This window comes from Aspergillus oryzae, chromosome 1, assembly GCF_000184455.2.
Source record: "Aspergillus oryzae RIB40 DNA, chromosome 1".
In the NCBI taxonomy this organism is placed as follows: domain Eukaryota; kingdom Fungi; phylum Ascomycota; class Eurotiomycetes; order Eurotiales; family Aspergillaceae; genus Aspergillus; species Aspergillus oryzae.
This window is the reverse complement of record NC_036435.1, coordinates 6,222,310-6,246,304: the sequence shown is the minus strand read 5'-3', so window position 1 is coordinate 6,246,304 and position 23,995 is coordinate 6,222,310. Positions and strand designations below refer to the sequence as shown.

The 23,995-nt window shown below is 48.7% G+C and overlaps 9 protein-coding genes and 1 non-coding gene across 10 annotated transcripts; 6 read left to right on the top strand and 4 right to left on the bottom strand.

The window, feature by feature from the left end:
- Positions 1–593: 593 nt before the first annotated feature.
- Positions 594–682, bottom strand: AO090005t00002. Its single transcript has one exon. It is a non-coding gene; the product is annotated as a tRNA-Asp (tRNA).
- Positions 683–1,192: 510 nt separating this feature from the next.
- Positions 1,193–3,157, bottom strand: AO090005000071 (cytochrome P450; the record flags this gene model as incomplete). The annotated part of the gene is made up of 8 exons (XM_023234282.1): positions 1,193–1,352; positions 1,403–1,566; positions 1,623–1,707; positions 1,771–1,796; positions 1,857–2,722; positions 2,797–3,009; positions 3,041–3,091; positions 3,130–3,157. The coding sequence occupies 8 exons, from the start codon at positions 3,155–3,157 to the stop codon at positions 1,193–1,195; spliced, it is 1,593 nt and encodes a 530-aa protein (XP_023088797.1).
- Positions 3,158–6,411: 3,254 nt separating this feature from the next.
- On the top strand, positions 6,412–8,174 carry AO090005000072 (cation diffusion facilitator family transporter; the record flags this gene model as incomplete). Its single annotated transcript, XM_023234281.1, has 4 exons — positions 6,412–6,490; positions 6,542–6,588; positions 6,649–6,744; positions 6,807–8,174. 4 exons carry the CDS (start codon positions 6,412–6,414, stop codon positions 8,172–8,174), a joined length of 1,590 nt encoding a protein of 529 aa, XP_023088798.1.
- A 629-nt stretch (positions 8,175–8,803) lies between these two features.
- On the top strand, positions 8,804–10,843 carry AO090005000073 (putative manganese ion homeostasis (Fr); the record flags this gene model as incomplete). Its single annotated transcript, XM_001817139.1, has 2 exons — positions 8,804–9,154; positions 9,224–10,843. 2 exons carry the CDS (start codon positions 8,804–8,806, stop codon positions 10,841–10,843), a joined length of 1,971 nt encoding a protein of 656 aa, XP_001817191.1.
- A 1,695-nt stretch (positions 10,844–12,538) lies between these two features.
- On the top strand, positions 12,539–14,313 carry AO090005000074 (sugar porter family MFS transporter; the record flags this gene model as incomplete). The annotated part of the gene is made up of 4 exons (XM_001817140.3): positions 12,539–12,636; positions 12,706–13,034; positions 13,093–13,554; positions 13,610–14,313. The coding sequence occupies 4 exons, from the start codon at positions 12,539–12,541 to the stop codon at positions 14,311–14,313; spliced, it is 1,593 nt and encodes a 530-aa protein (XP_001817192.1).
- Positions 14,314–15,036: 723 nt separating this feature from the next.
- AO090005000075 (putative ab-hydrolase associated lipase) lies at positions 15,037–16,965 on the top strand (the record flags this gene model as incomplete). The annotated part of the gene is made up of 1 exon (XM_001817141.1): positions 15,037–16,965. The coding sequence occupies one exon, from the start codon at positions 15,037–15,039 to the stop codon at positions 16,963–16,965; it is 1,929 nt and encodes a 642-aa protein (XP_001817193.1).
- Positions 16,966–17,701: 736 nt separating this feature from the next.
- On the top strand, positions 17,702–18,424 carry AO090005000076 (uncharacterized protein; the record flags this gene model as incomplete). The annotated part of the gene is made up of 2 exons (XM_023234280.1): positions 17,702–17,723; positions 17,874–18,424. 2 exons carry the CDS (start codon positions 17,702–17,704, stop codon positions 18,422–18,424), a joined length of 573 nt encoding a protein of 190 aa, XP_023088799.1.
- A 106-nt stretch (positions 18,425–18,530) lies between these two features.
- Positions 18,531–19,203, top strand: AO090005000077 (uncharacterized protein; the record flags this gene model as incomplete). The annotated part of the gene is made up of 3 exons (XM_023234279.1): positions 18,531–18,577; positions 18,690–18,995; positions 19,146–19,203. 3 exons carry the CDS (start codon positions 18,531–18,533, stop codon positions 19,201–19,203), a joined length of 411 nt encoding a protein of 136 aa, XP_023088800.1.
- Positions 19,204–20,023: 820 nt separating this feature from the next.
- AO090005000078 (putative oxalate decarboxylase) lies at positions 20,024–21,196 on the bottom strand (the record flags this gene model as incomplete). Its single annotated transcript, XM_001817144.3, has 5 exons — positions 20,024–20,172; positions 20,237–20,741; positions 20,798–20,918; positions 20,974–21,041; positions 21,092–21,196. The coding sequence occupies 5 exons, from the start codon at positions 21,194–21,196 to the stop codon at positions 20,024–20,026; spliced, it is 948 nt and encodes a 315-aa protein (XP_001817196.3).
- A 2,053-nt stretch (positions 21,197–23,249) lies between these two features.
- On the bottom strand, positions 23,250–23,989 carry AO090005000079 (uncharacterized protein; the record flags this gene model as incomplete). Its single annotated transcript, XM_023234278.1, has 2 exons — positions 23,250–23,523; positions 23,949–23,989. The coding sequence occupies 2 exons, from the start codon at positions 23,987–23,989 to the stop codon at positions 23,250–23,252; spliced, it is 315 nt and encodes a 104-aa protein (XP_023088801.1).
- Between the last annotated feature and the right edge of the window lie 6 nt (positions 23,990–23,995).

The following is a 23,995-nucleotide window of genomic DNA, read 5'->3' as shown; positions in this document are numbered from 1 at the left end:
TTGCTCTGGCCGGGTCATTGAGGGATAGCTTGGATCATGGTCAACCTGCGACTTTCTTAGATCACGTCAGAATGCCCAACGCCGTGGTCTTGTCCTTATGGTACACACCGGTATCCTATTTCTGGACAGGCTGGACAGGAGAGAAGACTAGTACCTGCATAGATAGCAGTGGTAACTCATGGTATCGCGCTACAATGCAAATGCGTTGCCCTGGATCTATGCACTATCACCTATCCTGGCTGGCCAATCTCAAGGCTCTCCTTTGGCAAAACAAGGAAGACAGTGGTGCCAGCTCTCAACTGCTCTGTAATATAAGACAGGAATAAGGTGCAGGGAGTGTAGAACTGTATCAAAATGATTAGAATGACTATCGCTCCTCCGTAGTTACCGCCGAATGGGATCCCTACTCAAACTATTCAAATCGGCCAACGTCAGCAGTAATTTAACTACCTATCAAGCCCACGGATTAGCACAATGTTACCGGCAACAGATTAGTGGACAATAAAAATAAAAATGAAAGTGAGGGAGAAAAAGAGTGCCATAAGAGAAAAGCGATTGGTGAAAAAAGTACGGAGGAAAAAAGAAAAATGAATCTCCCCGACTGGGAGTCGAACCCAGGTCTCCCGCGCTTGTTCTCGTATGAGATGACAAGCGGAAATCATGACCGTTAGACCATCGAGGACTTGTTGTGAAAAGCTTTACTTTTTAGGTACATAACCCAAGCTATTAGTACCTAGAGGGACTAGAAATGGCTTTACCATCCCGGTCCATTTTAGCAAGTGTCTTAGGGAACAACTTTCTCACTTCAATGCCTTTAGGCCTGCACAAGTGATCGCTCGGACATTACTCAAGACTAATAGGGCCTACAAGTAAATAAGTTCTACCAAGCTATAGGGTTAAGTCTTACAGTTGAACTTTTTCTTCTAAACTTCATATTCATTGGATATATATATTCGTCAGGGAACAACATTTGCCTAAAATTTCAAGGTTAAAAACCCACAATAATGAATGAATGATAAGTTCACGGGTCTGTTCGATTCTTGTCAAATCACCAAAGAAAAGCATCATTGTCAAAATAGGTTTCGATTGATTATGATCGCTATCACCTAATACCGATCCGCGCCCTAACTTTGAGTTGTCGACATGAGTGTACATGATATATACATCTTTTCAAAGGTTCTTTATAGATCTACTATTTTATTAAGACCCGCACGCCCTTGCTATCCATCTTCGGGAAAGGCAGGAACATATCATGTGCAAGTGTCACGTCCTCAAGTGTAGTTTCATACAACTCGAAATCTAATTCTCGGAGGACCTTGGGAAGGGCGAGGAGAATTTCGGACCGCGCGAGACTGCCCAAGAATTAGTGTGGAGGATTGACAGTGAGTGAAAGGAAGCATACTTCATGCCAATGCATTGTCTTGACCCTTTGGTGAACGCCACCATATACTTTTCTAAATGCTTGCGCTGTTCCAGGTCCAGCCAACGCTCGGGAATGAACTTATGTGAGTCGGGGAATATGCGCTCATCATGATGCATCAACGTGCTTGACATTCCAACGGGAGTCTGCTTGGTAAGTATACATTTGTTCAGCATGTTAAGATAGAGATACTTAGACTTACCCCGGCGGGTATAGACCATTCCCTGAACTGCAGGGCTCTATCGGGTGCAACTCTTTGCAATCGAGTGCTGAGGCCGTACGAAAGTCTGGATCGAGTTATTAGTAAACGCCAGATATTTCTAATAATTGTGGTCACAGAAGGGTCGTACCTTAATCCTTCAAGGATGACTGATGTCTAAGTGCCAGACAGTTAGTGGAATGAATACTCAACATAGATACTTTTACCAGGACATACCAGGTAAGGCATTTTCTCGAAATCTAACAGAGTAGCCGTCCGATCAGGATCCAGCTGGTTGAGCTCCTCTCTCAATTTCTGCAACTTGTCTGGACTGTGAAGAAGGTAGAACATCGTCCAAGTCAGAGCTTTGCCTGTAGTCTCAGCTCCTGCACCGACCACTACCTGAACTTCCTGCCACAAGCGCTCCGGAGATTTCTCCTCCGGCGGAAGGTTGCTATTGAGAACGTCGTGAAAGAAAGTGGGATGACTGAATTGACTCTTAACTTTGTCATATCCGTTGGCGTTTTGCTCCTCCATGATCGACGCTATGACCTCACGGCAGCGACGTTGGAAATGGAATGTCAAGTCCATCTCGGGATTTAACCAGGATAGCCAACTTTCGGGTAGCGCATTAAATACTTTAATAAGCCAGGGGAAAGGTTTGATATAGACGCCCGACTTCGCAACTCCACTCAGTGTCCTGCTCCATCGCGGAACAAAGTCCGGTTCATCGAGGTAGTGGAACCCAGCACCCATAGTGTAATCGGTCACAACATCAGTTGCGAAACAGGTAAACGGATATTGAAGCGCGACTGGGGTTCCTGTTCCCTTGAATTCCCTCAGACGGTCGCACAGCTTGTCGACCAAACCCTGGATGAGAGGTTCGAGCTTTCGTATCCGTGTCATCGCAAAGTAAGGGTTCATGTTGGAGCGCAGGAGGCGGTGATGATAATGGTCCACTGTCGCCATTGCCGTCTTGGTAAGCCCGAATTGCCGTGTGTAATACTCATATTTATTTCGCGGACTGTCTCGAGAATATAATACTTCATAATAATCGGGGTCACTGATATGGAGTTCCCAGGGACTGATGCGCACGATGGGACCTGGGATTAAGGTACAATTAGCATTGTGTCACTATATTTTGCCATACCAATGGCTTGTTACGTGTAGTATGTACCATATTTTTCATGCATCCGAATGATTTGGAATGTATACTGGCCCTCGCAGTAAATATCGTAGTACAGTTCATACCATAATGTAAGCGCAGCCAACTTAGGGCCGGGGAACTTGGCCAAGGGGGACAGCCATAATCGATACACAGCCAGAGAAATCAGATAGCCTGCCCCTGCTAAGGCGATGATCCAGGGTTGAAAAAGGAACTGAAACATGCCTCGATCTCGCACAACGTCAGCGCGAAGGACAAAAAGGGGGAAAAAGCAAAAATTGGGCGATCGGGCGAAACATGACCAGGGCTACGATGTTATTTACGCAGTTCTCTCTTCTTCTTTACCTTCCACCAATACCGAAGGATGCACCATCGACCGTTAGTATTTCACCCCCGCCCCCATATTAAAACGGTACTGCAGGTATCTCCACAGTCTAAGAAATGGCTGTCCTGTCGGAGCAGCCGATCCCTCGGAGGACACTCCGTTTATTGAAAATCTTGCCGTTGGCAGTAGCTCTTGGCTCATTAGTGCAGCGCTATGATCCATCACCTCCCCGAAAAGTCCAATCATGCAACCGATAGCTGGCGGTATTATGTCTCAGGAACGGGGCTTCGCAAGTGGTTTTTCCTTTGCCGAATCCTTGCGTCCCATGTGTTTGCCTTTTGTCACGGAATAATCCACATGGCTTATAAGCGATCAGAGACCCTCTTGGTCCATTTGTGATCCGTCATATTGATCCCATTAAACACACCATGTGCTCGCACGCGAATGCCGATCTACCCATTGATCCAGAGGTTCGTGTTCCAGATTTGGAAGATAAATTATAGAACTCTATTAAAATGATTATTATTCTGCGTTCAGGCCGACGCGGATCTCTACAGCGATGAGGACTACTCCAGCACGTACGTATCGCTTAGGGTTCACTTTAGTCGCTGATTCGACTCACTAACCGAATTAAACTCAACAGAGCCGGCAGTTCGACAACATCTTTGTCGTCCAGTATCTTAAATTATCAGTGGGTATTTTGATTTAGACTCATAAAGTTAAATCTAACGTTTGCTCTGCCAGATACGAGGTCTGAATCTGAATGACCACCCATCATTTTCAACAACTGACGTAGCGATAGAACGGACGGCGGTATCATGCATATCGACAAGGAGAATATGTCATTGTAAGTTCGTTATCATCAATCATCTGGCCATGAACTGACCGGCATCGCCCAGCCAAATGATGAAAGAGAACAAGATCGATTAGACCTGGTATTTCAACCCTCAACCTCACCCTGCCAGTTACTTCTCTCACTCTCGAAAGGGTCACCACATATGTAGCCTCGTGCTGGGAGGAGCATTATATAAATCTCCAATATCAGAAAACCCACGAAGAATCCTAGATTTAGGGACCGGAACGGGCTTATGGGCGATTGCTATGGCTGAGTACGAAGCTAAACATATCTGAAGTACGCCACTGACAATAGATAGTCAGTACCCGGAGGCACAGGTCATCGGTTAGCACAGTCAACACCTTCATTCTAGTTTCACTGCTGATTGGTAATAGGGACGGACCTGAGCCCCATTCAACCTTCATGGTATGAGCCTGCTTGACTTCAAATATAGGAAATGGGATGGATTATTGAGTATAACTTCATCAGGGTTCCACCGAATTGTGTCTTTGAGATCGACGACTTCGAGCTTCCGTGGAACTTCACCCAACCATTTGATTTCATCCATGCCCGCAGCGTTGAGGGATCCGTCAAAGACTTCCCGCATCTCTTTCGCCAAGCGCATCAGAGCCTCGTCCCTGGTGGCTGGTTTGAAATGATGGAACCCACCGTCGACATCTTCTCCGACGACGATAGTGTTTCGAAAGCGCCGCATCTATCTGAATGGCGGGATATGTTGATCGAGGCGAGTGGAAAGTTTGGCAAGGAGATGGGGGCGGCGAAAAATTACAAGAAGTGGATGACTGAGGCAGGCTTCACTGATGTGACAGAGGAAATATTCAAGGTTGGTAGCTCGTTGACGAGAAGAAATCGGTATTGTTGACTTTTCCAGGTGCCGTTTTCGCCATGGGCCAAAGACCCCAAGCTGAAGGAGCTGGGACGGTACCAGCAAGCTAATATGCTGGAGGCGCTCGATGCGTACTCATTGGCGCTGTTCACTCGATTCTTGGGTTGGAGCGTTGATCAGATTCAGATGCTCTTAGTCGGGGTTCGACAAGAATTGTTAGACCGGAAGCTACATATCTACTCGCGGTACTATTTGGTCTACGGTCGGAAGGAGATAGAAGGTTCGTAGCCATCAGGTTGGGGATGTTGGGAGAGTCAAATATGGTATGGTTTACCTGTCCATCACTGCATTTCAAACCATACCCGCCTTGCATGATACCACCATTTTCTTTCTTTCTTGGTTTGTTTTTGTTTATTTCGAGCAGGAATATCACATTCTCCACCCTCCGCAGTTGAGCTCAATTTGATCCAAAGCAATATTAAGAGCATTCTCCTGATAGGCTGAGCATCTGCAAGATCGAAGATTAAATATACATGTCACATCTGGATATCTGCTCGCCAACACATTATGTGACGCTTTAGATGGGTTATCCCTGTGCTATTAGATAGTATTCAGATGCATAAGAGCCGAAAAGAGTCCAAAACCTGCTATTCGTAGACCACACAACACTAAGGCTACTAAGTAAGTACTAAGTATTCATGAGACCTCCGTTCGGTTAGTGCTTCATCTCGCTACGGGAGATATTACCGATCATGTGACGACGTTGGCCTTGCGCCTGCATTAGTGTCAAAGAGCTGCATAGCCATATTTTCACCCGCCGCACGTGTCTGGTCGAGACCTATAATATAACCATAGTAGGTACTAATCTGCACTAGAGACGCATTGTCATCATTCAATGACCTGGAGATTCCCTTCGGAGTACTCGTGATCAGGGTTCAATATGACAAGCTTGGGGCATGACCTATACTCAATATTGCCCTGGAGTAGGAAAACTCCCCCACAGATCAAATTTAGCTCTCCGGTAAATGCAGGTTGAGATATTTGCCGGTTCGCCCTACCGGCAGTGGGGTTGAACACGGATCATCGCTGTCATGAAGTGGGTGCTCAGATGGGATAAGGCGTCGCTCCGTGACGGTCGATGGATCTAGCCGGAATTAGAAATAATATTCACGCCCGCAACGGTTGGAAAAATGATGTTGATATATCTTAAGAAAAGTGGTAGACAGGGCTTGATTAGGATCTTGTTTGTTTACAATGAGAGCTGCACGGGTGCATCCTGCTGCCTGAGGCCATGACGAGTGAGCATGACGCCACTTATCGGCCCGGAGTCGGAGAAAGCCGCCTGCGGTTTTTCCACTGCAGACACCAATTGTGAACTAGACGGGGTAGTCACTACTAGCGATGATGCTACTGATATAGTCCTTTTTTTTCTCTCTCCTACCCTAACCCTCTCATTTCGCTTGCCTGTCGCTCTATAAATCTCTTCCTCTTGCCCCTTGTGCATATTCGCTGAACATAGAGCACTCGGAATCCGTTTGTTTGCGTCCCTGGGGATCGGTTTGTCGTCATTCTCTTTTCGCGGACCCGCGCCACTAAGCGCGCCGCATCAATCTCACCATCATGGGCCTCTCCAAAACTAACAGGATCATTATCCTGTTGGCCATCGACTCGGCGTTCTTTCTGTTAGAATTGACAGTTGGTTAGTATCCATGGACCGGTGCTGCCTCGTTCTTCTTCTCACCCCCTGCAGGCTATGCCGTCCACTCGCTTGCCCTGGTTGCTGATTCGTTTCATATGGTATGTATTTCCTGCGCACCGAGTATCGACACTGGTTTAAGGCTAACTATGTCTGTCAAGCTTAATGATGTGCTGTCCCTGTGTGTTGGTTTATGGGCCGTTAAAGTCGCCAACCAGGAGACCAATTCGACCACTTCCAAGATGTACACTTATGGGGTATGTCTTTGCTCTGGCGGGTGGGGGCGGAGTACAAGCTGACCATGATCTTTTCACTATAGTGGCAACGTGCGGAAACCCTCGGAGCCTTGGTCAACGGTGTCTTCCTCGTCGCTTTATGCATGTCGATTTTCCTAGAAGCTATACAACGTCTGGTGGAACCCCAGGAGGTGCAAAACCCTAAGCTCGTTTGCATTGTCGGTTGCTTTGGTCTTTTGTCGAATATCTTGGGTCTTTTGTTGTTTCATGATCACTCCCATGGCCATGGCCACGGCCATAGCCATGGTGAAGCTCATGGTGTTGAGGATGTGGATGTCGCTGAGCAGGGCTATATTTCTCATGGCGGAAGTGACCCCGCGCGGGGGATCGCAGTACGTTCAACCTTACACAATTGTGTCATCAACGATCGGATTCTAATCTATTCAATGCAGGACGAATGTACACTCTCTTCTCCCAATACTCGCAGACGCCGAACACTTGATAGCCAACATCGCGGGTCGCCCAGATACAGTAATAACGTGGAAGACATCCAGGTACATCCAGCTACTATGAGACAAGAAATTATCGGTCGCAGCCGCTATGTCGATGAGGAGCAGTCGTCTGAGTCGGACAGCGACCAAACAAACCTCGCTGAAACATCAGAACGATCTGCACTCCTTAGCCACAAAGACCGAGCGGGCAAGTATACTGACGAAGCAAACGCATCCCTTCAACCAAATGCTACGGTGGACGACGACATCCATAAATTCCACAACCACGCGCAGCCCAAGTCGAAGGACTCCAAGCACGGTCATGGCCATGGTCACGGCCATGGACATGGACATGATCTCAACATGCGGGGCGTTTTTCTCCATGTCATGGGTGATGCTCTGGGCAACGTTGGTGTCATAGCTTCCGCCCTGGTTATATGGCTGACCGACTATGAATGGAGGTTCTATGTTGACCCTGGCATTTCGTTGGTGATTACGGTGATCATTCTCGCCTCGGCCATTCCTCTTTGCAAAGCCGCATCTAGAATCCTCTTACAGGCTGTTCCCCCTGGAATGAGCATTGACCATATTAAAGAAGATATTGAGAGACTTCCTGGAATCATCAGCTCCCACGACTTACATGTTTGGCAACTGAGTGACACGAAGCATGTCGCTTCGATTCACATTCAAGTGGATACAGAGATCAAAGGGGAGGGTTCGGAGAGGTATATGCGCTTGGCTAGACAGGTGCGAAGATGCCTCCATGCCTACGGCATTCATTCAACAACGATTCAGCCCGAATTCGCACCTGGAAGCGACGTTGAAGACAACCAACCTGCTTCGTCCTATTCTAGTAACGGCCCCTCTAGTCTGCGGGAGGAAGACTCGCGGGCGTGTCTCTTGGAATGCGGTGATGGTTGTACGCGAGGTGGAGAGTGTTGTCCCAAGACCTCAACCTAATCGTTCGTCCCTTTTCCCTTCTTTGATCAAAAGCATGTCTACTATTCATACCCCCTTTTATTTTTCGTGTTTCATACCTAGATTGGAGGTTTGGTGTCTCGAGGAAAATCATTTGGGTCATGGGTGGGGTATTTGTTTATAACCTAATACTGTATACTGCGCTTTGTGGGATTTGCTGATATTCTTATTTTGAGCATATTTCATAACAACTCGACTTTGAGTGTTTATTCATTTCCCCCCCTCCAGCTACATTGTTATAGATTGACCGACGAGGAATATTATCATACAAAGTGATTCTTCGGGTTGACTGTAGATCTAGAAAACAAAAGCAAACTATTAATAGACTTCTAGACCCACGATTGTTCTAACCTTAACCACCGGTGCCTTCACGTGACCCATCTCCGCGGGTCAGTGGAGATCTCCAGGCCAGGAGACCCCCCTGTGTTGTTCACTTCTCTCTCGGTTGACCATGATGCTTTGTGTTCCCAATTTGAAGCGTTGAGTGTCATTGTTCTCCCAATGAGAACCAAGTACGCCGCTTGCCGACATCCCATCAGAACTTCCGTGTAAAGGCGGAGCAATGCCGCAGACAGCTTCGCTTTGGCCACTTTCGGGTTGACACAGCAAGCATGAGTTATTCCTATCCTAACAGCACGAACGCGGATGCTTACCGCCCGGTCCGTCGCGATTATCATACCGACTCATCCAATGACCACAGTCGACTCGTCGACACTTTGCCACCGTGGCTACGACAATGGGTCGCCGAACTACACGCTCATTGGATTGCCCCGAGCTTCAGCATCACAGAGAACTCTCGGGGTAGTTATGCGCTAACAGCACGGCTATGGAGGATATTCCGACACATATTCACTATCACGAATGCTCTGGCTGTTCTCTGGTTCTTTACGCTCTGGTGGGGGGAACGGGCCGTGTTCCAGGATAGTTTGGAGAGGTGCGCCTGGGAGAATTGGGAAAGATGGGTGTGTATTCCAATAACCAATCGCTCTAGTGCTGATAGTCTGTTGCTAACTCGATACTGGAATTCCTAGCCCCGAGATGCAACACCACATCACGTTGCTTTCATCGCAGACCCTCAGTTGGTTGATCCTCATACCTACCCCGGCCGGCCATGGCCCCTGTCCACATTGACAGTGAAGTTCACCGATCAATATCTTCGGCGGTCCTTCTCGTCTATTCAGAGAAATCTAGGCCCCGACTCGGTTTTGTTCCTCGGTGACCTGTTTGATGGGGGAAGGGAGTGGGCAACCTCGCACAGTTCCAGTCCCGAGAAGCGTTATCAGAAATACAAGGATTCGTTCTGGAAGAATGAGTATCATCGGTTCGTGAAGATATTCTCAAACCAGTGGAACGAGGGTGATTCGCACTCAGGCAATACCCGTGGCCGGAGGATGATCGCTAGTCTCCCTGGGAATCACGATTTGGGATTCGGAACTGGGGTTCAACTGCCCGTCCGTGATCGGTTCCAGACATATTTTGGCCAAAGTAATCGCGTTGATGTTATTGGAAACCACACTTTCGTATCGGTTGACACGGTATCATTGAGCGCCATGGATCAGCCTGACCCAGACACCGGAAGTTCAGGGTCTGGGGACGGACACCCGCCGAACGAGCATATTTGGAAAGAAGCAGAGGATTTCCTGAACAGTATGAATGTTCATCGTGGCAAGGCGGAGATGGAAGAATTGCGCCTGATGAGGAACCAAAGTGAAGGCCATGTGTTTGACCACAAGGTCGTGGACCTCTCACAACCTACACTTCACCAAAGACTCAAACCGGAAGTTGTGGGGTTCCCTGCCATTCTTCTTACCCATGTTCCATTGTATCGCAAACCGGCCACGCCTTGCGGGCCTTTGCGAGAACACTACCCGCCATCAGATGGTGAACCGGAAGAAGATGACCGAAATGCCCTCTCAATCTCTGCCGGATACCAGTATCAGAATGTTCTCACGCAAACTATCTCCAAGGACTTAGTCACGAAGGCAGGCCCGAACCTTGTCCATATCTACTCTGGAGATGATCACGACTACTGCGAGGTAACTCATCGCCAATTTAGTGGCTCTCCCAGAGAAATTACGGTCAAAAGTCTCTCTTGGGCTATGGGGGTCCGGCGGCCAGGTTTTCTGCTTACTAGTCTCTGGAATCCTGTTGACCCTGCCACCGGGAAGCCGACCCATTCGTTGAGTACCGGCGCTACTTTGCAAAACCATCTATGTCTCCTACCCGACCAATTATCCATCTTCATCCGTTACGGCCTTCTATTCGGCCTTACCCTTGCTGTGCTTCTCGCACGAGCCGCCATTCTAGTGCTTTACTTCCCCGCAGTGGACTCATCCGCACCGATTCTTCCCCTCTCTGAATTCCGCCCTACCCTCCACGTCCACACAGCTAAGGCCCCAAGTTCCAGTACGTCTAGCTCCACGTTTTCCTCACCGGGTGGCCTGGCCAGTCGTGCCGTCAATGCACCTCCTCGTTACCCCAAAGTGTACGATGATACTTACCCCGGTGCAGGTCACGATGACGTGGACAACGCGAAGTGGAAACCAAGGGTCCCCGCTTCCCGGGGAATCTGGGGGGAATATATGAACTCTGTCAAATATGTCGCTACGATTGTGTTTGCATGGTATTTCTTCTTGATCTGGCGATGGTAAAGGCCGGGGTAAAGGGAGTGTACACCGGAGTTTAGGACTGTATATATATTAAATGCATCGACTATGTCTCCTATTTGAATACTGCTTGTAGAACATGAGACGAGATTTGGTGATTTCCTCTCTTTTTGGTCACTGAAGATATAACCTGGTGTCCTCTTGTACGGCTCGCCCTGAACTGGAGAAGATTTCCCAGCATTGGGCTAGACAAGATTTTTACTTTTATTCTTACTTTTTCTTTTTCTTTTTCTTTCAAAATGCTTCTCCTGTAGTGGGGCAGAGGGGACTCATGTTTTACCTTCGAGGAGCAACCATGGTTCAGCCCGATAGTCAATATTAGCCAACCAAACTCAATCCTGATTTTAGTTTTGTTCCTAAGCGTTGGCCCAACTGTATAGGGTTAGGGGCTGATCGCCAAAGTGTTGGCTCGCCATGGAAAATGCAACTTATACGACGAGACACGGGCAAATCTCGGGGATTCTCTGACTAGATCTACAAGTGCCCCCCAATCAGAGCCCAGACTAGTGCTGCAAGTGTTTGAGTGGCAAATGCCCTAATATGCTTGAACCATGTCACATCAACACCCTCTCCCTCCCTCCATAATGTCTTTGTGCGTTGAGACAGTCTCTGCCCGAAATGGCACCGGTGAGACTCCGGATTGTCGTGACTTTGACTATCCTCCTCCATGTTTAGATCCATTTCCCCGGATGGAGTCGTGGAGCCTCCAGTTGAGCAGGAGTGCCATGGGGTCGTGCATTATTCCCTTTTGGAGAAGATCCTGTTACACTTCGGGACACTGACATATGGTTACAGATACACCAGAAGGAAATCCGGGATGTGAACAAGTTACCGATGCGACTTGATATTATTATTACGCGAAAAGTTGGGGATTTCGGGATTGTCACGAGGGCTGGTCGGGTTGGCCGCGTTCGGCATCCCCCGAATTCTTTGCATTTCTTTCTGATAACTTCTTCCCGTTCTCGGCTTCCCTCCGCCATAGTCAATTTTTTTTTACGTCTCTCAAGTCTCAACACTTTATTTTTATCCTTATTGCCACTGGTTTCTTACGTCCCGTGACTCGGATTGCCGTCACGGTGCGGCGAAAGGATCCCGTAGAAGGGCAGGGAAAAACCCGTCCATCGTATTTGGATATCCACTCCGCGTGCCAAGTTCCAGAATCGTTCGATGTCCGTGGTTTACTTGGGCCTCGGCCATGAGTGCTTACTTTCCTCGAACCAATCATTCGTATCCATGGGCCCGTAGCTTCGTGCAAACCTCCTCCACTTTCCACGCCGTCAAACGTTCCTCTTCTCCAGACTCGGGGCTGTGGCGCGGAGAGAGACACATATCCCAGGTCTAGGGCCGAAATTACCAAATAATCCCTCATGCGGCCTACACCAGCGCATCCTAGGTTGATCCCGTGCCCTCAATTGGCTGTAAATGCGGGATAGCGCTGGTTTCGGCCGGCTCCTTAATGTAGTTTTTCCCCATGTTGACCGGATATGGTCAAGATTGGCCATCGCGACCTCCTGTCTGCAGCAGTACAAAAACTCTGTCATGGCCCCTTCCCCATGGAGATTGTGTATCTCATTTTTCTCTCCACTTGTCATTCCTACGTTCTCCCCATCTGCGTGTTGATCTACAGCCGAAGAATCTTTTCATAGATTGAGCCAGTCCGTGCCTACATCTACATTCACCATGGGCTTCATGTTGAAGAAGCCGGATGATGCTACGGGCTCTGCTGCCCCTGCCATCGTTATTGGCTTGTTTGTTGCCTTTGGTGGTGTTTTGTTCGGGTGAGCTGACCCTGTGTACCATCATTGAAGCAACTCATAGACCAGGAGGCTGACGATTAAATCCTATAGTTATGATACCGGCACCATCAGTGGCATCCTTGCCATGCCTTACTGGCGCAAGCTGTTCTCCACGGGCTATATCAACCCGTCAGACAACTATCCCGATGTGACCTCCTCTCAATCCTCCATGATCGTGTCTCTCCTGTCTGCAGGAACTTTCTTCGGTGCCCTTGGTGCAGCACCCATTGCTGATTACTTCGGTCGTCGGCTTGCTATGATCATCAACACATTTGTTTTCTGCTTTGGTGTCATCCTTCAGACCGCTGCTACTGCTATCCCGTTATTTGTTGCGGGAAGATTCTTTGCAGGCCTAGGTGTTGGATTGCTCTCTGCAACAAGTATGTCATGAACTGTACCACCTATCAAGCCTGAATATAGTATGCTAACAGGCTTCAGTCCCGCTGTACCAGTCCGAAACCGCTCCTAAGTGGATCCGTGGTACCATCGTTGGTGCCTACCAGCTGGCTATCACCATTGGATTGCTCCTTGCTGCCATCGTGAACAATTCCACTAAGGGCCGTGACGATACTGGTTCCTACCGTATCCCTGTCGCTGTTCAGTTTGCCTGGGCTATTATCCTGGTTGTTGGCATGATCGTACTCCCTGAGACGCCTCGCTTCTTGATCAAGAAGGGCAAGCATGAAGCTGCTGCCAAGGCTCTCTCACGCCTTCGCCGCATCGATGTCAATGATCCCGCCATTGTGGAGGAGCTGGCTGAGATCCAGGCCAACCATGAATATGAACTCAGTGTGGGCAATGCCAGCTACCTCTCCATTCTTCGTGGGAGTATCGGCAAGCGACTGGCCACTGGCTGTGCCGTTCAGGGTCTGCAGCAGCTGGCTGGAGTCAACTTCATCTGTATGTATTCAACCACCTCACCCAACCCTCTCTGATTCAAACTAACATCGTACAGTCTACTACGGAACTACTTTCTTCGAACACTCCGGTATCAAGGACGGATTTATTATTACTTTGATCACCAACATTGTTAATGTCGTCTCAACCTTCCCTGGTCTCTATATGGTCGAGAAATGGGGTCGTCGTCCTCTTCTCTTGTTCGGTGCTGTCGGCATGTGTGTCTCTCAACTCATCGTTGCCATTGTTGGCACCGCCACCACTTCCGACGTCGCAAACAAGGTGCTGATCGCCTTCGTCTGTGTCTACATCTTCTTCTTCGCTTGCTCATGGGGTTGCACCGCGTGGGTGGTGACCGGTGAGCTCTTCCCTCTCAAGGCTCGTGCCAAGTGTCTCTCAATCACGACCGCCACCAACTGGCTCCTCAACTGGGCCATCGCATATGCTACCCCTTATATGGTTAACTCCGGCCCGGGCAACGCCAACCTGCAGTCCAAGGTGTTCTTCATCTGGGGTGGATTCTGCTTCATTGCCGGTATTTTCGTCTACACCTGCATCTACGAGACCAAGGGTCTTACCTTGGAGCAGGTTGATGAGCTTTACGCTAAGATTCCTGTGGCCTGGCGCTCCCATGAATTTGTTCCATCCGTCAGCTATGCTGACGTTCGTGACGTTGCCGCCGGCAAAGTGTCTGGCAACCTCGCTGATCTAGAGGCCGACGCCCAGATGAAGCGTGATATGGAGCATGTTGAGAAGGCCTAGAAGTATAATCCGGCGTTGGTCAATTGGAGTTTTCCTGTCTTGGTTAGGTGTTCAACTTCTTTTTTCGTTTCCATAGTCCCTATACTGCCTTTGTACCTAGCGAGTGGCTTTTTGCAACTTTATCTTGGTGATGAGAGACGTGGTATAATGACCATCTCACGACCAATATTTTCTATTGTATGATATTTTCCGGAGTTGCTCTTTCAACCAAAGATTATTTTTCCAAGTTCACTATTATAAAGTCGTCGTAGGGGTTACAGTTCAACGGTTATCGTCCTAAAGTGTACAGTGGGAGAGACCTTACCATTTTGGAGTATATGATAAATAGGTACCTTCTTTGATTTAAGCCTAGAATTCATAAGAGGATCGAAGTACAAAAAGGCTCGAGATATCCAGGGCAGCCCGACTAACTGGACTGTAACTGTGGAGTTGAGGGTGTCTACCACCGGCCCTTCCCGTACCCTAAAAACCCCTAAAACTGGACCCTGACTGTCGCCTGAGGCATCAGGACCTACGTAGCCATTCCCCACGTTCACGTGTCGATCCCTGTTTTTAGCACCTTCCTGATAAGGAAGGTCAACATGGGGGCAACCGACTGGGGAATGATCAACTTCTTCTCTTCCCTCCCCCTATCCTTCTTTCCCCCAAGTTCATTCTTTACTTGGGAGATACAATGAGGTGGTCATTCTTTTCCCCCGCCACCATCACTTCCCAACTACGATTATGTTGATCCGCTCGGCCTCAGCGCATGACCCGGACTCCGTATACAAGGTGCCGCTTCTATCCTGCGAGCCGACGGACAGTCCAGCACCTTTCGAAAAGATGTCTGTATCAGCTACGACTACCAGTATAAATCCCGATATCTCTCCGATAGAGGATAAGAATGTTCAACCGGGAGTCGAGTTAGAAGAGCTCAACAAGACATGCGACGAAAATCAAAAGCAGACCAGCGACTCAACCGGGACCGATAGTCTTTACGAGAAGAGGCACACCATTGAACAGAGTGGATCGCATACACAGCCCAAGAACTACGCCTTTTCCTTCCAGGATCACCCTCTATTTCCGCCGTTGCCCTCGTACGGGCCCCCTTCCTTCGTGTTTACCATAAAGTGCTTGGTGCTGCAATGCGTGTCGTTTCTGCTATCGCTGCTGTTTCTGGGCGCCGTCGTTGTTGGGGCACTTGTGTGCAGGACTCGACTCGCAGTTTCCCATGTCAAAATCCGTCTCCGAGGCCAGGATCCCAATGAGCAACGGGCCTTCTACGAGGAGGAACGGGCGCGGGAGTTGGAGAGGCAGAAAAATTTGCAGCAGTGGAAGCGTCGACAGGAGAAAAAGGAAGTTGACGAAGAAGCTCCCGATGAGTGTTCCCCTCTAGAAGGTGGGAAGGATCCGATCATATGCGACGTGGCGTACTACGCCAGAAGGGTCGGCCTTGACGTGGAGACGTTCCGGGTCCAGACGGAAGATGGATTCATAATCACTCTATGGCATGTTTATAATCCACAGGAGTACATGCCCTTACCTGCAGATGCGAGGGCTCCTCGCGGACCGGGGGTGTTCACGGGAAAGAAGGACCCTGGGCTTTCTTCACGGTCGAATCGCAAATATCCCATTCTTCTCATGCACGGGTTACTGCAGTGCGCGGGTGCGTACTGCACGAACGACGAGGACAGTCTTGCCTTTTACCTTTGCAAGTCTGGGTACGATGTCTGGCTGGGTAATAACCGCTGCGGACTTACCCCCGAACACACGACATTGTCTACGTCGGATCCTCGGATGTGGACGTGGAATATCCGACACATGGGCGTGCTGGACCTTTCGGCTCTTGTATCGCGGGTTTTGTATGAGACCGGTTTCGAGAAACTAGGTCTTGTATGCCATTCGCAAGGAACGACACAAACGTTTGTGGCACTGGCGAAAGATCAACGACCCGAACTAGGGGAGCGTATATCGGTTTTTTGTGCTCTGGCTCCAGCAGCATATGCCGGGCCATTGGTCGAGAGGAGTTATTTCCGTTTCATGCGGATTATCTCCCCTAACATCTTTCGCATCGTATTCGGCATTCATGCTTTTATTCCCTTCATGATGACAGTCCACCAATATCTTCATCCGAAGATCTATGGTACATTGGGTTACTACGTGTTCTCGTACCTCTTCGGCTGGAGCGACACCCGTTGGGACCGCGGTCTTCGGGATCGTATGTTCCAGTTCGCTCCAGTCTACGTCAGTGCCGAGACAATGCGATGGTGGTTGGGCCGTGAATGCTTCGCCACACAGAAGTGTATCTTGGCCACACGCGAGGTCGGCCTTCTTGAGGCGGAAGAGGATCATCGCTTTGAGAAGGGTATCGATGGTGGGGCCCCTCGGAGTGATACCGCATGGTACGGGCCCCAGGTTCCCCCAATGGCTCTATGGGTCGCGGGAGCCGACAATCTAGTCGATGGCAGAAAATTGCTTCAGCGGTTTCGCAATGGACGTGAGCCCCATGTGCATGTTGTCCACGAGAAGGTTATCGAGGAGTATGAGCATCTCGATGTCTTATGGGCCATGGACGTCATCGAGCAGGTGGGAAAGGAGGTACGACAGGTCCTCTGGGCGACGATGCCGGATGATGCCCGCGCCGTGTGTCAGGTGCCGAAGGGTGTGCAGTAAACCCCTGTTGACATGAGATATGAGGCATGACTATATAATAACTGTTTTCGTGGATTCTTTTGGCTTGGAGTTTACTGGTTGTATAGATACAGTGTACTCAAAGATATACATAGTCACTTATATAATAGTAGTATATATTAAAGCTATCAGCCACCAAACTGCTGGCTATCAGTTAATAACACTGACCGCTTTTGGCGAATAAATCAAGTGACCTCTCAGCTGATTATATCGTTATTCAATCTTCAATTCACGTCCGCATCATTCACCTGCACCACATCACACTCTGCCCTTCAGGTCTCTCTTCATACACCTGTTAAGATCTTTCTGAAAAGTCGTGACAGGTGAATCTTGTGATGTAATAGAACACTCTCGGTGAGATATCCAAGCAGGCCTTCAAAGTGCCTAAGGCTAGACCCGAGAGGAATGCTAACCACTACTTTAGGAGCAGCTTTACTTGCAGTCGCCTTCATCAGTCACCGGGTTTTTAATCCTCCTAGTGGACACGGCTGATTAGCAATTCGACAACTCGGACATAATGGCGATGCCTCCCTCGCTTCTATCTCAATCTCCAGCATTGACAACACCCTCCCCTATCCGAAACCAACGCAACATACTTGTCACTATGGGCTTATGCATGGTTCAGGGCAAGAATGATTATCGGTGCAGATGCTCTTCTGGATCGTGTGTCTCCGACTTAGATGTGACTGGGGCAATCTGTCATAACTGCTAGCATCCGATGTCCAGCCACCGTGATTATTGTTAGCCTCTGATACACCCTCTCAGTTGATGTTCTGCAACTAAGTTTACCATTTTTCCGACAGCCACTCATGCTATAACCAGGCGTTATGGTAAATGTTCCTGTAAATACTAAAATTTATGGGAAACATTCTTACTGTTGGCCGTTACAGATCTGGAACATTTCACCAACCCCCGGGCCGATCTGGTAGACGAGTTGATCGCACGAGTCCACGACTACCATATTATTCGAGTGATCGGCCCTCCAGCTTCCGGGAAGACAACTCTGATGAAGCTTATGGTCAATAAATTGCTTGAAATGAATGGCCCAACAAAATCTATCCATGTTCTTACGGGCTGGGACAAGCAAGAGGTTTGCGGCGCACCTGGCTGGGCCCGTTATTTGGGGCAGAAAACAGGTGTTCATGGGGAAGAGTGGCTCTCGAATCCTGCCTATCTACTTCTAGATGAGGCACAACAGACATACTGGGATAGTGGACTTTGGGCAAGTTTCTTCAAAAGTGCTGGGCCTGGGTGGTCCGTCTTTATTGTCCTGTTCATGTCATACGGCTCACCAGGTGAAGGGCTTGAGGGCTTTGAAAGCGAGTTGTATTCATCAGTTCCTATGCACTTCGGCCCTGATCAGGAAATCTTTCTGCGGCTAGAGAAGAGTATTAGCGATCTTTATCTAGCTCAGAAACCAGTTGGCCTGCTGCTTGATTAGAATGAAGCCATGCATGTCGTGACACGATATGCATCTGCTGCCATTCAGCCGTCCCCATCTCTAACACCTGACTTAAAGAAAGGACTCTTTCTGACCAGCAGTGGACATGTTGGGTTACTTACCAGCCTTACGCATGTGCTGCACGATGTGCCGGTAAGCCTATTCCTGGATTTCAAGGTTGCAACGAAGGGACAATTTAATTTAATTCATCCGATGTTAACATTTGTGGATCCCAAAAATAGGAACTTTATGACCTTGTACAAAGGGGTGTCTCGATTGATTGGCCAACAACAAGCAAGATTCTCTCCAGTCAGCCCCGGAAGTTCTTTGACCTTCTAAGTGGTTACCCATTTTCCAAAGGCCTACCTACATTGAATTCATTACGAGATCCTGTTACTGTCCAGGTTTTTAAGATGGCTATTGCTCATGATGGCATCTACAAGGCTAGCCTTCGGACGGGGAGTAAGGAATTCAAATACGCTCTTCGGGATATTTGGCGCAATGGATGGCTGCATGCAGTGGAATCAAAATGGGATATACGTTATATCTTTGCAAGCCAAATTCACCGTTGGTAGGTGTATGTTGTTATAAATTATTTTCTGCTCTTACTAACAGGATGGGTGCTAGGTTTTGTCAATGTCTTTTAACAAAGATATCTTCTGAGCCTGACATCGTCATTCCTCTCCCACTAGCAGCAGTTGAGGCTACTACGAATTTACAGCCCCATCACCCACCAGATATGCAGGCTGCCCAGTAGCCGAGCAGATGCTTGTCCTTGAGATAATAAACGGACGCCAATGAAGGTTCGCGGGTTTAAGGTGGCTATCTTAGGGTTCCTCAGATTTGCCTGTCTACTGGAAAGCAATAGGGCATAGTGGGCATGACCCTGCCTTGAATTTTAATTTACTTAGCACTTCGAAGATGAAACTGCTGATACCACTCTGGGTCAATTACAGTATGTGAAAGATAAGAGTCAGGGAAGGCTTCTTCAGCTTGCTATAGGCTGAAGCCAGCCTTTAATTTACATGTAAACAATCATCCCCTGGCTTTTCAGTTAATTCACTGCTTTTATAATAGAGAACATGCTACGTAAGATAAGGCTGTTACATCAATAGAATGCTATGAAGAGCCGTTTCCTATTAACCATGGTGGTAGTAAGGCCTAAGCCGGCCGCGTCGAAAACATCTCGACGTTCATAATAGTAACATTTCAACCGGGGTAGCATGGCTAACGGCTGATCTGCGACATTGCAGAAATATGGTTTTTTGGATGGTCATAGGCCGATGTGAGGAAGAGTAGTACTGAATTCCTGGAATCTAACCTCTAATTCTTTTCTCTCCTGTACTGTCTGAGGATGTATATTCGAGGGTTAGACAAGAGAGAAATGTGGAACGGTATGACAGTAAGCATAACTACGATATTCATTCACAGTAGATAAAGTAGATGCTTAATGATCGTATGTACATGTGCTATATACGTATCAACAGCTTGAGACACACGCAGTATCGAAGTCAGTCAGTCTTTAGTCGATGTAATCATCTCTTTGAGAAAATTGGAACGTCACTCTAGAAGAACGTTCTCTCCGTAGTCCCCGAGAAATCATCTCTTTGCAACAGACGTCACATTCGACCCGGCAACAACGTACTGTTTCTCCGTCTTTAGCTTACTCAAAGCACTCTCGGGGAGCTTCAGCGTATCAGCCACGATCTGCTTGGGAGTGGACCCAATCCATTGACCGAGGGCAATATCTACATCAACGTCAGCATATGTGCATTACCCATGAAACCAAGAAAGAAAGAAAGGTGAAATCACCAGTAAACTTATCCGTCTGCAAAACCTCCAAGAACATCAAGTCCTCATCTCCCGTATTCTCAATATAATGACTATTCGACTGCGGGAAATAGCCCACATCACCCGCGCGGTAATCGAACGTAGTCGCCGTCGTAGGCGCCGTGAACAGCGTCGCGCGGGCCTTACCCTTGATGAAAAACGTCCACTCGTCACTGGTCGGATGCCAGTGTATCTCGCGCATGCCGCCGGGTTTCACGGTCACGATTGCGGCGGCGAAGTTTGTGGCGATGGGGAAGGTGACGGGGTCGACAATTTTCACAGATCCACCGGCGACTTCGTGGGCGGGTTGCTCGGAGAAATGGTATGAGTAGCTTTGGCTGAGGGGTACGATGCCGGCGGCTGTTGTTACGTTTTGCTCTTCGATGTCTTTCGGGGCTTTGGTGCCGGGGAAGATGTAGAGTTGGTCTTCTGGGATGTCGTTGAAGGCGGAGATGGGGAGGTCGAAGTTCTTCGCCAGAACGGATCTCTGCGTTTCTTTTGTTAGTATGGAGGCTGTGTTTATGGGGGATTGGGCACTCGTACGGGGTTGTGGCTGAAGACTTGGGATGCGAGGAAGGTGTTGTCTTCGGAGAAATCTCCGTCGTCGAAGACGAGGAGGAACTCTACTCCTGCATCTAGGGCTTGGATGGAATGAGGAACACCGCTGGTATGATTAGTAGTCGTTATTTATACAGCCTGTGAGGATAGATGGGACGTACGGAGGGAAGAACCACACATCACCTTCTGTCACGTCGTCGACGAAGGTTTCGCCGTTCTCGTTGACCGCCTGAGACAAGTTAGCAAGCTAGTATGAAAAGTCTACACGAGAACAAATACCTGAATGCGACATGATCCGTTAAGCACCAAAGACCACTCGCTTGCAACGTGCCAGTGCAGTTCACGATACGCCCCAGCTTCCAGGCGCATATCGACACCGGCCATCTTGGTCGCGTCGGGCATGACGACGGTATTTTCTTGACGAGCCCATCCCGAATTCTCCGAGCCGTACCTGTCACTTAGTGAGCCTCATTACATTCCATGTCATAGTGGGTTCTTGTGAGTACCTGTTACGACTGAGACCTACTAACTGTCAGCAGTGTTCGCAACAGTGGATGACGCTGTGGCTTACCCATAGGCCATTGAGCATTGATGGTCTGTCCATTGTCTGTACCCGGGGGAGCTAGCTTATCGCTGTTGATTCGGTCGTAGTTGTAATTGCCTGACCGGTTAGTGTAAGTGATAGTTAGACATGAAAGTTACTTGACTTACGAGGGCCAGGGTCGCTCGCTCCAAGATCGCCGCGAATGGGCTGTGGGTTGTCGGCCTTCTCAAAGTCCAGATATGACCCTATCTTTGGGTCCTCCTTCTGCCCAGGAAGAAGGGTGTACTTCACTTCTTCCGTGGAATGGTCGGACAACTTATTGTCAGAAGAGTATCCCAGGAGATCCTCGGACCCTCTCAATGGGGGATTCGCGGAGTCCCGGATGGTGTTCCTAGCTGGGGCACCATTGACGGTACCAAGGACAGCAATGAAACAGCTGGTATAGTAAAGGATGGATTTCATATTGAAGAGCAAGAGTATTGCAAGTTGAGAGTTGAGAGGTACTGTTGACGGGAAGAGCAGGGCGGATGCTTTGACCCGGTTTATATACCTCGAACTTGCAGGGAAAATTAAATGAAGATCCCCTCATTCCAAGGAGATATTGCTGCCATAGCCAGAGAAAACCCCTCATGAGGGGATGCTGGGATCGGACGAGTAACACCTGTCAGATTATAGACACTACTCCTCATGCCAGGTACTTCTTGATCGAGTCGGAGGGTGAGCCGGGGTCCAGGGGCCGTCCATTTGATATAACCATTCCTAAATGGGAGCTACATATCCGCTACTCCATGAGGGGTATGAGTTAATGAAGGCAAATCAGAGTGGCTTGCCAGGAGAGCAGTTCCTAAGGCGTCCAATAGGGCTGTTACGATTTGGTTTCGGGCCAGAATGAAATCTACCTGCATAGGGCATTACCTGGCATACTGAGGAATCGTTCTCCACTCGTACACCAGGCAGAAATCGAGCTAATTCCTCCAAGGGACAAATATGTCACTAGTTATGCCCAGAAGGTGACGACTGTGAAGACATAAGGTTGGGGAACCAAGCTTCGGCTAAGACTCTAGTAGGGCTGTAGCTGAGTTTGATATTAATTAGGGGAACCCCACTCGACCGTTTAGTGGCGGAATTCCTTACTCTTACCACTTGTAATAATTCTCCTTCATGCATTAGTGTTATTGGCTCCCTCGCTTATGCACCTGTTATTAGGACGGCACATACGTACTGCTCTAGCCGCATTCTCAAAGCGGCACATGCCCTCAGATATGAGACCATAGAGTAAACACCATGCATACTGGACGCGGCAGCCTAAAGAAAACTGCGGTGCCACGTTACATTGGCCGTGGTTTCCATTACGTTCAGATTATATAGATCTCTTGTTTGTGTGTGTATGACTTACATTCATAAAGATGGCGACTCCGCACTCACTGCTGCACACCTTTGGGGGAGGAGATCCACTTGGGGCAAACCTTCCAGGAATAAATCAGGTTTCGTGATTTGCCACGGGATAACTTGTCTGCCTTAGCTGCATTCTTCATGTTGTTGCTTAGTATACATTTGTTGTTATCTCCGAGCCGGACTTGCAGCAGAGAGCACAGACCTCTGGTGGTGAGTACATACCGCTGTATCCGGTGGGGATAAAATGGGTTAAGATGGCAACCGCTCTGCTTGGACATGTGACTTGCCCTAAAAGTAGAGCATCCCCGTTCCTTTTGCAGGTTAATCCCAACTAATACTTGAGGACCTTGTCAATACCGGAAATTTCATGGCCGAGATTCCCTCGCCATGAACCCGGTTAACCCGGAATCGGGTTTTCCAGTCTCCAATTATTGGAAACGAAAGAGCTCTGGTTCACATAGCTCTCTAATACCCCGACGAGAATGACGGATCTCGTGCTTACTTCATTATTACTGGTTCCAGCGTCAAGCTGAACCATGCCTGCTTTCCTGCCTGACCCGGGTATTCCTTATCTCCCTCGAATTTGAACCGGAAGGCTGAGGCAACAACATAGCCCGCTCGTCCCGGTTTGGCGGCTTTACAATTGAGGGTAATACAAGGGGGTCCTGGAGCTGACAGGATTTCCCCACTGTCAAGGCGATCCACTTGGGAAGACCATTGTGAATCGAGCAGATCGAAGTCTCCAGCCACGAACCGATCGTGTATGCCAACCCTAGATGGATATGCATACTTAGACCGTTCATCCAGCTTTGCAGTAATATTTTCGGAATGTTATGGCCATGCTCGGCGTTAGCTCGGGGAATTTCCGCAAGGGGAGCATTCAATCGAAGCAGTTACAACATGCCAAGCGTTCTGGAGATCATAATCAAGCCCTTGCCGCAGATGTTTTCGCATTGCTTATATATTTCTGCTATGATTTGCCAATCAAGGTATATCGCGCACTTTCGGTCTCCTGGATGGCATTCTTGCTCCTCGGCCCGATGAAGCACATTCACGAAATGCTGCATAGTACTTTTGGCCCTTGGACGGGTAGCTCATTCAAGAAACTATATTTGGAACACAGCCTGCGGCCTTTTGTACTAGGTGGTTCTGGTTGATGGGAAACGGGTTCGCCTTTTGCTAAGAGGTCATAAGTACCTTTGACAACAAGGATAAAACAGCGAAAACACAACAAACATGGCTTG